At 44.1% G+C, this 13,966-nt stretch overlaps 1 protein-coding gene across 3 annotated transcripts in view; it reads right to left on the minus strand.

The window, feature by feature from the left end:
- The window catches only part of si:ch211-244b2.3 (uncharacterized protein LOC557230 homolog), a 45,346-nt gene that overhangs the window by 12,828 nt on the left and 18,552 nt on the right, over nucleotides 1–13,966 (minus strand). For all 3 annotated transcript variants that reach the window (XM_068050132.1, XM_068050133.1, XM_068050131.1), the window contains exons 4-8: nucleotides 11,104–11,224; nucleotides 10,908–10,995; nucleotides 7,903–7,990; nucleotides 6,000–6,120; nucleotides 3,387–3,468 (exon numbers count right to left, since the gene is read on the minus strand). In XM_068050132.1, coding sequence (XP_067906233.1) covers nucleotides 3,387–3,468; nucleotides 6,000–6,120; nucleotides 7,903–7,990; nucleotides 10,908–10,995; nucleotides 11,104–11,224 — 500 coding nt within the window. The remainder of the gene's footprint in view (nucleotides 1–3,386; nucleotides 3,469–5,999; nucleotides 6,121–7,902; nucleotides 7,991–10,907; nucleotides 10,996–11,103; nucleotides 11,225–13,966) is intronic.

Below are 13,966 nucleotides of genomic sequence, written 5' to 3' on the forward strand. Positions count from 1 at the left end.
TTGTTCCTCTTCCAGGACAGTCCATCTCCCAATGTGCAAACTTCGAATCAAAACAATTTCGTCCTTTGAAAGGCACTTAGGCAACATTATGGTAGTTATTGTATCAATTCGTACATGTGTACTGAAAATATTGGAATATATTCTTAACGTGACTCCCTGCTGACAGGCTAAAGTTTTGACATGTTATTATGTGGAACTGAACCAGTTCTCCAGTGAACTGTAATGGGAGTTACTTGGTTCCAGAAACATAAATGAATGATGCAGTTGTTTTGGCATTTAGCCCAATGAGGCAAATTGTGTACTTTCTAGAATCATAGAAAGTTTAAGGCATAGAAAGAGGCCACTTGGCCCATCGTGTCTGTGCCGGCCGATAAATGATCCACCTATTCTAATCCCACCTTCCAGCATTCAGGCCGTAGCCCTGCAGATTACAGGACTTGAGGTGCATATCCAGACTCCTTTTGAATGAGTTGAGGGTTTCTGACTCAACTACCCTTTCAGGCAGTGAGTTCCAGACCCCCACCACCCTCAGGATGAAAAGGTTTTTCCTCATCTTCCCTCTAATTTTTCTACCAATCAGTTAAATCTATGCCCTCTTGTCACTGACCTCTCTGCTAAGATGAATAGACCCTTCACCTCCAATCTAGCCAGACCCCTCAACATTTTATACATTTCAATCAGATCTCTCCTCAGCCTTCTCAGTTCCAAGGAGAACAACCCCAGCCTATCCAATCTTTCCTCATAGCTGCAGTTTTCTAGTCCTGGAAACATCCTCTCCTCTGTACCCCCTCTAGTGCAATTACATTCTTTCCGTAATGAGGTGACCAGAACTGCACACAGTACTCAATTTGTGGCCTAACCAATGATTTATACAGTTCCAGCATAACCTCCCCGCTCTTGTACTCTATACCCCGGCTAATAAAGGAAAGGATTCCATATGCCTTCTTAACCACCTTATCGACCTGTCCTGCTACCTTCAGGGATCTGTGGACATTCACTCCAAGGTCCCTCACTTCCTCTACACTTCTCAATATTTTCCCATTAATCATGTATTCTTTTGCCTTGTTTGACCTCCCCAAATGCATCACCTCACACTTCTCCAAGTTGAATTCCATTTGTCACTTTTCTGTCCATCTGACCAGACCATCTATATCTTCCTGCAGCCTACAGCTATCCTCCTCGCTATCTACCACACGGCCAATCTTTGTGTCATCCACAAACTTCTTGATCATGCCCCCTACATTTACAGCCAAATCGTTAATATATACCACAAAAAGCAGGGAACCCAGTACTGAGCCCTGTGGAACACCACTGGAAACAGCCCTCAAGTCGCTAAAACACCCATCAACAATTACCCTTTGTTTCCTGCCACTGAGCCAGTTTTGTATCCACCTTGCTACATTTCCCTGGATCCTATGGGATTTTATATTTTTAACCAGTCAGCCGTGTGGGACCTTGTCAAAAGCTAAAATGCATGTAGACCACATCAACTGCACTACCCTCATCTATCTTCCTTGTTACTTCTTCAAACAATTCGATCAAGTTGGTCAAACAAGATCTTCCCTTAACAAATCCATGCTGAATATCCTTGATTAACCTGTGCCTTTCTAAGTGACACGTTATCCTGTCTCAGAATAGATTCCAATAATTTGCCCACTACTGAGGTTAGACTAACTGCCTGTGATTATTCAGACTATCTCTCATTCCCCTTTTAAACAGAGGTACAACGTTAGCAGTTCTCCAATCCATCACACCTGTATCCAGTGAGGACAGGAAAATGATGGTCAGACCTTCTGCTATTTCCTCTCTTGCTTCTTTTAACAGCCTAGGGTACATTTCATCTGGCCCTGGTAATTTATCAATTGTCAAAGATGCTAATCCCATTAATACTTCCTCTCTCCCTATGTTTATCACATCCAATACTTCACACTCGTCCTCCTTAACTACAATATCTGCATCATACCCCTCTTTTGTGAAGACAGACTCAAAATATTCACTAAGTACAATATCAACATCTTCTGCCTCTACACAGAGGTTACCTTTTTGGTCTTTTATGGGCTCTACTCTCTCCCTAGTTATCCTCTTGCTCTTACTTGATAAAACATCTTTGGGTTCACCTTGATTTTGCTTGCCAATATTCTTTCATGCCCTCTCTTTGCTTTCCTAATTTCCTTTTTGATTTCACCTCTCCACTTTCTATACTCCTCTCGGCTTTCTGTAGCGTTGAGTTCTCTGTTGGACGTAAGCTTTCCTTTTCTGCCTTATCTTACCCTGTAAGCTCCTTGACATCCATGGGGCTCTAGATTTGGCCACCTCACCCGTTTTCTTTGTGGGAACATGTTTACTCTGAACCCCTTGAATCTCCGCTTAGAATGCCTCCCACTGTTCTGACAATGATTTACCTTCAAGTAGCTATTTCCAGTCCACTTTTGCTAAATCCCTCCTCAGTTTAGTAAAATTGGCCTTGCCCCAATTGAGAACTCTAACTCCTGTTCTATCTTTGTCCTTTTCCATAATTATGTTAAAACTGACTGAATTATGATCACTACCACCAAAATGCTCTCCCACTGCCACTCCTTCCACCTGCCCATCTTCATTTCCTAAAACTAAGTCTAAAACTGTCCCTTCTCTTGTTGGCCTTGCTACATACTGGGCAAAAACGTTCTCCTGAATGCATCTCAAGAATTCTGCTCCCTCAATTCCTTTCACACTAAAACTATCCCAGTTAATATTGGGGTAGTTAAAATCCACTATTACTGCCCTATTGTTCTTGCACTCCTCAGAGATTTGCCCACATATCTGCTCTTCTAACTCTGTCTGACTGTTTGGGGGTCTATGGTACACTCCCAGCAGAGTGATTGCCCCTTTTTTGTTCCTTAGCTCAATCCATATTGTCTGTTGGGCATTCCCAAATGTGATCATTTGCTACCTGGTCACTGTAGAGTTTCCCTTTAAATAATCCAGCACTGCTAGTCATTGAGCTCCAACAGTGCCGCTATTAGCAGTGAGGACTGTACAGGTACGACTGCTCTATTGCTTTTCTTGGAATGGCTTTCGTTAAGAACAGGAGTTATTTTACGATGAGGTGCTAAGCACAGAATACAGGAAACTTGTTAAAAGAGTCACTAGATGGTAAAATAATACTACCTCACTGAGGGAATCACTGTTGCTCTGAGCCCCTCAAGCACCTCCCTCTGGTCTGTTCATTGTTCTACACTTCCCTCCCTCCCCCCCTCCCACCCCCACTTTGCTTCCCCTGATTTTTGGCTCCATCAATCAGGACCGAAAGGGAGGATTAAATTGTACATCAATGAAGTGTGCAGCGTTGACTAATGTCTGGGTTAATGCTACACACACACACACACACACACAGACTATACACTTACCCACTCGCTCCCCAAAGACTGGTGGTTACCAGACGTCTCACAGCTCTCTTGGTGCCAATTAAAAGGTTGGTCTGTGTCATGGCTGCAAACATTCAAGAGCAATGATCATAATTAAACCAAGCTCCATGAAAATAATGGATTGAGCAGAGGTAACAATTTATATATTTCAATATTCTTCAGGCTCAACTCTGGGCAAGACGTTCAAAATTGAATTTGTTCAAAGATTGAACAAAGAACGTGCATTTATATAACAACCTCAGGATGTCTCAAAGGATTTTGCAGCCAATGAAGTACTTTTTGTTGTAATGTAGGAAACACAGCAGCCAATCTGTGCACAGCAAGCTCCCACAAACAATGTGATAATGACCAGAAAAATCTGTTTTTTTGTGATGTTGGTTGAGAGATAAATATTGGCCGGGACAGTAGGGAGATTTCCCTTTCTCTCCTTCAAAATAGTGGCCATGGGATCATTTACATCCACCAGAGAGGGAGACAGGACCTCAGTTTGAGCACATAATTCAGGCTAACTCTTGCAGTGCAGTACTGAGGGAGCGCCGCACTGTCGGAGGGTCAGTACTGAGGGAGTGCTGCACTGTCGGAGGGTCAGTACTAAGGGAGCGCCGCACTGTCGGAGGGACAGTACTGAGGGAGCGCCGCACTGTCGGAGGGTCAGTACTGAGGGAGCGCCGCACTGTCGGAGGGTCAGTACTGAGGGAGCGCTGCACTGTCGGAGGGTCAGTACTGAGGGAGCGCCGCACTGTCAGAGGTGATATATTTTGGATACGTAATTCCTATGTTTAGCCTGAACCTCCGAGGATGCCCCTTATTGTATGAAAGTATTGTTATTTTTCCACAACAGGATGTGGAGGGCAGGAGGAGAGAGCTTCTCAGTAAATACAGTTAACGCACTGGGCCAGAGATGAGACCAGTCTGAGACGAATGTCCTTGTGTCGCATATACAAAAAGGGAAAATTCAGGTGATGGGTTCAGGAAGGATATTGAGGCTTTCGAGAGGATACAATGCTGATTTGTGAGGATGATGCCTGGTATGAGGAAATACAGTACAAACAGAATGAAATGTGAAAAAACTCGAGCTTTATTAATTGGCACAATACAGATTACTAGGTGATATGAATTTAAAATGATGATAGGGTTGTGAGAAGCAGCTTATTTCCAGTAGTTGAGGGGTCCAGAATGAGGGGCCAGAGAGACAAGATTAAGTGTCAGAGATTTACTGAGAGCAGGAGAGATGTTGTGAGGCTGTGGGATTTATTCCAGGGTTAGTGGTTGAGGCAGAAATGGTCAACATTCAAGATGAGATTGGATTGGTGGATGAAGGAGGAATATATCAACAGGGCAGGCAAATGTGATCAGATCTATTTGGTCATGTGAAAGGTAAACAAACACCAACATGGACTGGTTGGACTGAATGGCCTGTTTCCCTGATGTAATTTATGTATTTCTATGGTTTGGATTTTGTTGTTAGCAGTTTGATAATTGCATCATCACTGACCTTGAAGAAAACTGCCCACAAAGATCTAGCTGGCTCTTTGGCACGGATTTCATATTTCCCAAAATTAATTTCATTCTCTATTCAGCAATGGTGACATCATCAAGGAAGCTAAACGGCCAGTCACACTGAAGAGGTCTCTCAGCTGACCAGGAACTAACAAGTAGGTTTTTATAATTTTGCAGAAAACAGAGTAAAGATTGGGAAATACACTTGGAATTAAAGGTAGAAGCTAAATCTTTAAAAGCATTTTAAAAAAAGATGGAACTTTTGTCATTAAATGGAGAAATTTGTCACTCCACAAATATAAAATTAGTTTTTCACAACCAGAGAGGTTGTTCAACAGTAATTAAAAAACAAGTTGCACCTCATTCAACAAGGCATTATCATTTCAAGGGTTTTAAAAAGATGAATAGTTTAAAAATTGGAAGTTCACATCAATTTAGTGATTTCTAACTGATTTGCATCTGTGAGCACTTCAACAGTGCAGCTGTGGAGCAGTGGGAAATAACTGACAGTAACTTCTGGATTTCTGCATTTAACTGTGCCTGTGTGGACACTAGAATTGCTGTCAGTTTCAGAAAGTAATGACAGCAAACACTGACAGCACAACCACAAATATATATCTGTTTGGTTTGTTTAACTGGTGATTTTTCTATTAGGTTACATTAAAATAACGGAGTGTTGCTGCCAAGTAAACAAAAATCATGAGAGATTGGAGACGCTGGGATTGTTCTCCTTAGAGCAGAGAAGGTTAAGGAGAGATTTGATAGAGATGATCAAAATTATGAAGGGTTATGATAGGGTAAATAGAGAGAAACGGTTTCCGTTGACAGAAGGGTCGGTAACCAGAGGACACAGATTGAAGATAATTAGTTAAAGAACTCGGGATGAGATGGAATGCACTGCCTGAATGGGTGGTGGAAACAGTAACTAGTAACTTTCAAACAAGAATTGGGTAAATACTTGAAAGGAAAAAATTGCAGGGCTATGGGGAAAGAGCAGGGGTGTTGAAATACCTCTACCAAAGAGGCATAATGGGCAAAGTGACCTCCTACTGTGCTTTTAGATTTGATAGCTGGTTTATAGATACATTATTGTACCTGAAAAATCCAGTGTGTATGTGAAATGACCAGCAGTAAATTGTAGAGATCCTTGGGGATTCTGCTGATACCTCTGTTCAATATCTTGACTATTGACTGAACAAATGGTCCTAACTTCACCCTATGGAATTTAAACAAGGAGTCAGAATTATCCAAAACTGCAAATTTACATTCTAGACAAAATATCGAACAGTTGATGAACCAATGAATCTACTTTGATTGTGATAATTGAAGACTGAATATTGGCCAAACACAGAGAGCTTTCTTATTTCAAGAAGTGGCATGGAATCCTTTATATCCCTCCGAACAGGCACACGAGGCCTAGATTTAAAGTCTCGTGGAACACGGCACCTAAGACAATGCAGCACTCCATCAGTAATACACCACTGTGTCAGCTGGGAGACCACAACCTTCTGATTCATAGACAAGAGTTTTACCGTTAGAAATGAGGGACCACAATATTGAGGGAGTGCTGTAGTGCCAGAGATAACATCTTTCAGAAAAGATGTTACAACTCAAAGCCAGATCCAACTGCACTATTTGAAGAGGAGTAGGGGGTTTTCCTACAACAACAACTTGCATTTATATACCACCTTTAATGTTGGAAAATGTCCCAAGGCACTTCACAGGAGCAATTACTAAACAAAATTTGACATCAAGCCACAGGGAGGGAATTCCAGAACTTAGGGCCAAGGCAGCTGAGGGCACGGCCGCCAATGGTGGAGCAAAAAGAAATCGGGAATGCACAAAAGACAAGAATTGGAGGAGTAGAGAGATCTCGGAGGGTTGTGGAGCTGGAAGAGATTACAGAGATAGGGAGGAGTGAGACCATGGAGGGATTTGAAAACAAGGATGAGAATTTTATAATTGAGGTGTTTTGCTGGATCAGGGGCCAATGTAAATCAGAGAGCTGATTCTGGCCCTAACCCAGTCTAACAGTTTCATTGGTGGTCGGACAGAAAGGATATATCATCCTTGTGGAAGAAAGAAGTTGTTGTAAATACACAGAAATCTGGCAGCATCTGTGAACACAACTATCAGCTCAGCTTCCAGCTGCTTGACCCTAAACTAGATAATTGTGAGTTCAAGAACTGCTCTGGGCTCAGAATGAATATAACTAATGCCTCAGTATGGTGCTGAGGGAGTGCTACATTAATACAGGTGTTGTCATTTGGATGAGATGCTAATCCAAGACCTGTTTCCCTGTTCAGGTGGATGTAAATGATCCCACAGCAGTATTCAAAGAGTAGGAGATCTTTTAGCGCGCTGCCAAATTCTTCCCTTAACCAAGTCCTTTTGTTCATTTGCTCTGTGATTCTTGCTGTGCACAAATTGACTGCTGTGCCTTCAGCTGCCTGGGCCCCAAGCTTTGGAATTCCCTCCCTAACCTCTCACCTCGCTACCTCACTTTCCTCCTTTAAGACGCTCCTTTAAACCTACCTCTTTGACCAAGCTGTTGGTCACCTGACCTAATATTTCTTCTGTGGCTCGGTGACTTATTTTGTTTTATAATGCTCCTGTGAAGCACCTTGTGACAGTGCCTTATAGCAGATGGTAAAGGCCACCATTGAGGGCACTATATAAAGTAGTTGTTGTTGATTGATTCCCTCTGGCTGATTTCTGGGATCTTTCCCGTGAATTCAGTGAGACTGACGACAGCTGACGGCCTTTCTGGTGAGGCCTGCCGATTGTCTACTGGGTGGAATTCCTGGGACCTCCTCTGAGCTGTCAGCTCAGTGGGAAGCACTCTCACCTCCGAGTCTGAGGGTTGTGGGTTCAAGTCAACTCCAGACACTCGGGCACAAGAATCTATGTGACACTCCATTGCAGTCCTGAGGGAGTGCTGCACTGTCGAAGGTGTCAACTTTTTGGATGAGATGTTTAAAAAAAGGTTCCAACCTACCTGTCTCCTGTAATCCAACCAACAATTATCTTCACCTTTGAACTGCCATGTACAACTGCCAAGTGGGGTCAATATTGTGTCTGAAATGCTGCAGATTTCAAAATCAACAGTTACTAAAAACTTTTTTTATTTGTAAAGCAAGTACTTTTCTGTCTTGTTTTTAATAAAAACAACTTGCTCTCTTCTTCCTTCCTTAATATTCCACTGGGTCAAAGGACATCTGTGGCTGAAGTCAGGCAACCCAGGCAGAAGAAAGACTTACATTTATATACCACCTTTCACATCCTCAGGACATCCTGAAGTACTTTACAGCCAATGAAGTACTTTTGAAGTGTAGTCACTGTTGTAATGTAGGAAACATGGCAGCCAATTTGTGCACAGCAAGATCCTACAAACAGCAATGTGATAATGACCAAATCATCTGTGTTTTTTTAAGATGTTGGTTGAGGGATAAATATTGACCAGACACCAGGGAAACTAGCCCCAGCTCTTCAAGTGTGAATAGTAGCTGAAAGACCTCTTAAGTCCACTTGAGCTGGCAGACGAGGCATTTCTTAAATGTCTCATCCAAATGGCAGCATCTCCAGCTCTCCCTCAGTACTGACCCTGTGACAGTGCGGCACTCCCTCAGTACTGACCCTGTGACAGTGCAGCACTCCCTCAGTACTGACCCTGTGACAGTGCAGCACTCCCTCAGTACTGACACACCGACAGTGCGGCGCTCCCTCAGTACTGCCCCTCCGACAGGGCCGCGCTCCCTCAGTACTGCCCCTTCGACAGGGCAGCGCTCCCTCAGTACTGGCCCTCCGACAGGGCAGTGCTCCCTCAGTACTGCCCCTCCGACAGGACAGCGCTCCCTCAGTACTGCCCCTCCTACAGGGCAGCGCTCCCTCAGTACTGCCCCTCCGACAGTGCTGCGCTCCCTCAGTACTGCCCCTCCGACAGGGCAGCGCTCCGTCAGTACTGCCCCTCCGACAGGGCAGCACTCCGTCAGTACTGACCCTCCGACAGTGCAGCGCTCCCTCAGTACTGCCCCTCCGACAGGGCAGTGCTCCCTCAGTACTGACCCTCCGACAGTGCAGCGCTCCCTCAGCACTGCCCCTCTGACAGGGCAGCATTCCCTCAGTACTGCTCCTCCGACAGGGCAGCGTTCCCTCAGTACTGACCCTCCGACAGTGCAGCGCTCGCTCAGTACTGGCCCTCCGACAGTGCAGCGCTCCCTCAGTACTGACCCTCCGACAGTGCAGCGCTCCCTCAGTACTGGCCCTCTGACAGTGCAGCGCTCCCTCAGTACTGGCCCTCCGACAGTGCAGTGCTCTCTCAGTACTGACCCTCCGACAGTGCAGCACTCTCTCAGTACTGACCCTCCGACAGTGCAGCGCTCCCTCAGTACTGGCCCTCTGACAGTGCAGCACTCTCTCAGTACTGACCCTCCGACAGTGCAGCACTCTCTCAGTACTGACCCTCCGACAGTGCAGCACTCGCTCAGTACTGACCCTCCGACAGTGCAGCACTCGCTCAGTACTGACCCTCTGACAGTGCAGCACTCCCTCAGTACTGTAATGCTCCTTGAGCTCTGCCAGTGATGGCCTTTGCCATCAGCTAGAAGGCGCTTGATATCACTTCTGCAATGACTTCTCCTCCAGGTCTTCCTGCCCGAAAGACGTCACACAACCAGCGCTTGGCTTGTCCATGTTGACTCCCATTTCCTCTCCATCCCTCAGCACACTGGCTTCAAAGGCCTTTGGCTTGATCTGTAATACTCTCCAGATATTGTAGTGGGGGAGGAGGCCCCCGCAGCTCCTACAGCTGTAACCTTCAGTCTGTAACCTAGGCTGACAGTCCAGTGCAGTATTGCCAGAGGTGCTTTCTGTCAGATATAGCTTGTGGGATCTTGCTGTGCTCAAATTGGTCATTGTTTTGCCTACACTTCAACAAAGTAACTTACAGGCTGTAAAGCACTTAAGCACACCACCTACACTGCTGTCCCTATACAACCTTGTTTTATTTTAATAAATTAATTAAAATTAAATTAAAATCAGGGGTTCCTTATTTAAACTGTTCCGGTTTCTGTTCATTTAGTCTGCTTTTACTCTGACAGAGGAACTGCCCCATCTTCGGGATTAAATCCTTCCACTGCTTTATTGCAGGGATAGAACTGTTTTACAGCCGTTATAGATGTTGATTAAAGACCTCCCCATTCTACTGAAAACCTTTGCAGTTAAATACAACAACCCTTTGGAAAATAGGGACAACGGCAAATAAATAAACAGCTGATTCCAGTCCCTAAGGCGTCCATAATTTATAGATTTCACTGTAATCACAGCCTGGTGATGAATTGCCGAGGTATTACGTTTCCATATTACAACCCTTCGAGCAGTTGAGTGAGGGGGAGAAATGGCAGCTTCTAATGGCAGAATGAGTAATTTTAAAAATCTACTTTTTGAAATTGGTAAAAAATTAGTTTAGAAAATGCAGAGCATATTGTAGTCCAGGAAACCCTCAGGATAAAGACATTAGATTTTTAAAATTCCCATCCTTGTATCAAATCCCTCCATGGCCTCCGCCCCACCACCAACTCCATCTGTGTCATCTCCTCCAGCCCTACAAGTCTCCCAGGTCTCTGCACTCCTCCAGTTCTGGCCTCTTGCTCACGCCCAATTTTAATCGCTCCACCATTGGTGGCCGTGCCTTCAACTGCCTGGGCCCCAAGCTCTGGAATATTCTCCCTTAAATGCTCCACCTTTCTCTTCTCATTTAAAATGATCCTCAAAACCTACTTCTTTGATCAAGCATTTGGTCACCTGTCCTAATATATCCTTACTGGGCTCTGTGTCAAACTTTCTTTTTTTGATATGTGCTACTGAGCAGCATCTTGGGATGCCTTAATATGGTAAAGGTGTTAAAGGCACTATATAAATGCAAGTTGCAGCTGTAGAATAAATTGTTTCAACATTTCATTACTGCTCGAGATAAATGGGATTTATCTTTGATGTTGTACTAACCTGTTAACATTCTGACTCACTGAGGTAAACTGTGACCTCCTCCTGACCTTTCTCTTCATACCCGTTTGAACATTAGTCTGAATCATTGCTGAAAAGGGTAAAGGAATAAAGATAAATGTCGGTCATTAACACAGCAGAATGGTCCCAGGCTGCACACACACTGTTCTACACAAATTATCCCCAACAATTTCCATACCTTGAAAGTTAATGGTGTAACTTGAATTTCCAACTTGAAACTTAAAGATATCTTGAGGAGTCGTCTGGAAATGGTGTTCGATATCAGAACTTTTAATCAATGCAGCCTTGTGACCAGTGCCCTTGAAAGAAGAAGCAGATGTTTGAATAGAGGGCACTGGATTTCAGTGAATGGGTACGATTACAAGACGAAACAGTCCCTCCACTCCAAGGGTGAAGGATAACTAGACGATGCTGCATAAACATTTAGATTACATTGGCCTGGATTTTGCAGTATTAATGATGGAGAAACTGTCAGAGCTCACCATCATTCCTCTTTTGAAACTGACAGGAAGTTCTTGGCGTAGGGGGTAACATATTGGCATGGATAGAGGATTGGTTAGCTAACAGGAAACAGAGAGTAGGCATAAATGGGTCATTTTCTGGTTGGCAAGATGTAATGAGTGGTGTGCCACAGGGATCTATGCTGGTGCCTCAACTTTTTACAATTTATATAAATGACTTAGATGAAGGGACCGAAGGTAGGGTTGCTAAATTTGCTGATGACACAAAGATAGAAAGTAACTTGTGAAAATGACATAAGGGGACTACAAAGGGATATAGATAGGGTAAGTGAGTGGGAAAAGACCTGGCAAATGGAGTATAATGTGAGAAAATGTGAAATTGCCCACTTCGGCAGGAAGAATAAAAAAGCATATTATCTAAATGATGAGAGATTGCAGAGCTCTGAGATGCAGAGGGATCTGGGTGTCCTAGTGCATGAATCGCAAAAGGTTAGTATGCAGGTACAGCAAGTAATTAGGAAAGCTAATAGAATGTTATTGTTTATTGCGAGGGGATTTGAATACAAAAGTAGGGAGGTTATGCTTCAGTTATACAGGGCATTGGTGAGACCACATCTGGAGTACTGTGTACAGTATTGATCTCCTTATTTAAGGAAGGATGTAAATGTGTTGGAGGCAGTACAGAGAAGGTTTACTAGAATTATACCTGGAATGGGTGGACTGTCTTATGAGGAAAGATTGGACAGGCTAGGCTTGTATCCGCTGGAATTTAGAAGAGTAAGAGGCTAATTGATTGAAACATATAAGATCCAGAGGGGTCTTGACAGGGTGGATATGGAAAGGATGTTTCCCCTTGTGGGAGAATCTAGAACTAGGGGTCACTATTTAAAAATAAGGGGTCGCCCATTTAAGACAGAGATGAAGAGAAATATTTTCTCTCAGAGGGTCGTGAGTCTTTGGAATTCTCTTCCTCAAAAGATGGTGGAAGCAATGATTGAATATTTTTAAGGCAGAGGTAGATAGATTCTTGATAAGCAAGGGGGTGAAAGGTTATCAGGGGGTAGGTGGAAATGTGGAGTAATCAGTTCAGCCATGAACTTATTGAATGGCAGAGCAGGCTCGAAGGGCTGAGTAGCCTACACCTGCTCCTAATTCGTATGTTCATATTAGAGGCAAACAATATCCCATAATACCCCAACCTAAGGGCAATATGACAATATTCTATAAAAAGACAACATTATATATGCTGTAATAAAAGCAAAATACTGCAGATGCTGGAAATCTGAAATAAAAACAAGAAATGCTGGTAATATTCAGCAGGTTTGGCAGCATCTGTGGAGAGAGAAGCAGAGTTAACGTTTCAGGTCAGTGACCTTTCATCAGAACTGGCAAAGGTTAGGAATGTAATAGGTTTTAAGCAAATAAAGTGTGGGTGGGGCAAAAGATAACAAAGGGCAAGGTGTTGATAGGACAAAGGTCACAGAGAATAACTGACCAGAAGGTCATGGAGTAAAGGTAAACAGTATGTTAATGGTGTGCTGAAAGACAAAGCGTTAGTACAGAGAAGGTGTTAATGGACAGAAAAATTAAGACCCCTGGCCCAAAACATAAACATGAAAACAAAACAGTGGGCAGGCACATGATGAGAAAAATGAATGATGAAACAAACTAAAATAAAAAATAAAAAATAACTGAAAATAAAAAAGGGGGCCCGTCATGCCCGTCTCAGCCTGTTCCTGCCCCACTGAACTTATTTCTTCCTATCTTGACTCTCTTTACTCCCGTGGTCCAGTCTCTTCCCACCTACATCTGTGACTCTTCTGACGCCCTACGTCATTTTGACAATTTCCAGTTTCCTGGCCCTAACCGCCTCTTCTTCACTATGGACGTCCAATCTCTCTACACCTCCATCCCCCACCAGGACGGTTTGAGGGCTCTCCGCTTCTTCCTTGAACAGAGGCCCAACCAGTCCCCATCCACCACCACCCTCCTCCGCCTGGCTGAACTTGTTCTCACATTGAACAACTTCTCCTCCAACTCCACGCACTTCCTTCAAGTAAAAGGTGTTGCTATGGATACCCGCATGGGTCCTAGTTATGTCTGTCTTTTTGTGGGATATATGGAACATTCCTTGTTCCAGTCCTACTCAGGCCCCCTCCCCCAACTCTTTTTCCGGTACATTGATGACTGTATCGGTGCCGTTTCCTGCTCCCGCCCAGAACTGGAAAACTTTATCAACTTTGCATCTAATTTCCACCCTTCTCTCACCTTTACACGGTCCATCTCCGACACTTCCTTTCCCTTCCTTGACTTCTCTGTCTCCATCTCTGGGGATAGGCTGTCAACTAATATTCATTATAAGCCCACCGACTCCCACAGCTACCTCGACTACACTTCTTCACACCCCGCCTCCTGTGAGGACTCCATTCCTTTTCCCCAGTTTGTCCGTCTCCGACGCATCTGCTCTGATGATGCTACCTTCCATGACGGTGCTTCTGATATGTCTTCCTTTTTCCTTAACCGAGGATTCCCCTCCACTATGGCTGACAGGGCCCTCAACAGTGCCCGGCCCATTTCCTG

Source organism: Heterodontus francisci, chromosome 18 (genome assembly GCF_036365525.1).
Source record: "Heterodontus francisci isolate sHetFra1 chromosome 18, sHetFra1.hap1, whole genome shotgun sequence".
NCBI classification, from domain to species: Eukaryota; Metazoa; Chordata; class Chondrichthyes; order Heterodontiformes; family Heterodontidae; genus Heterodontus; species Heterodontus francisci.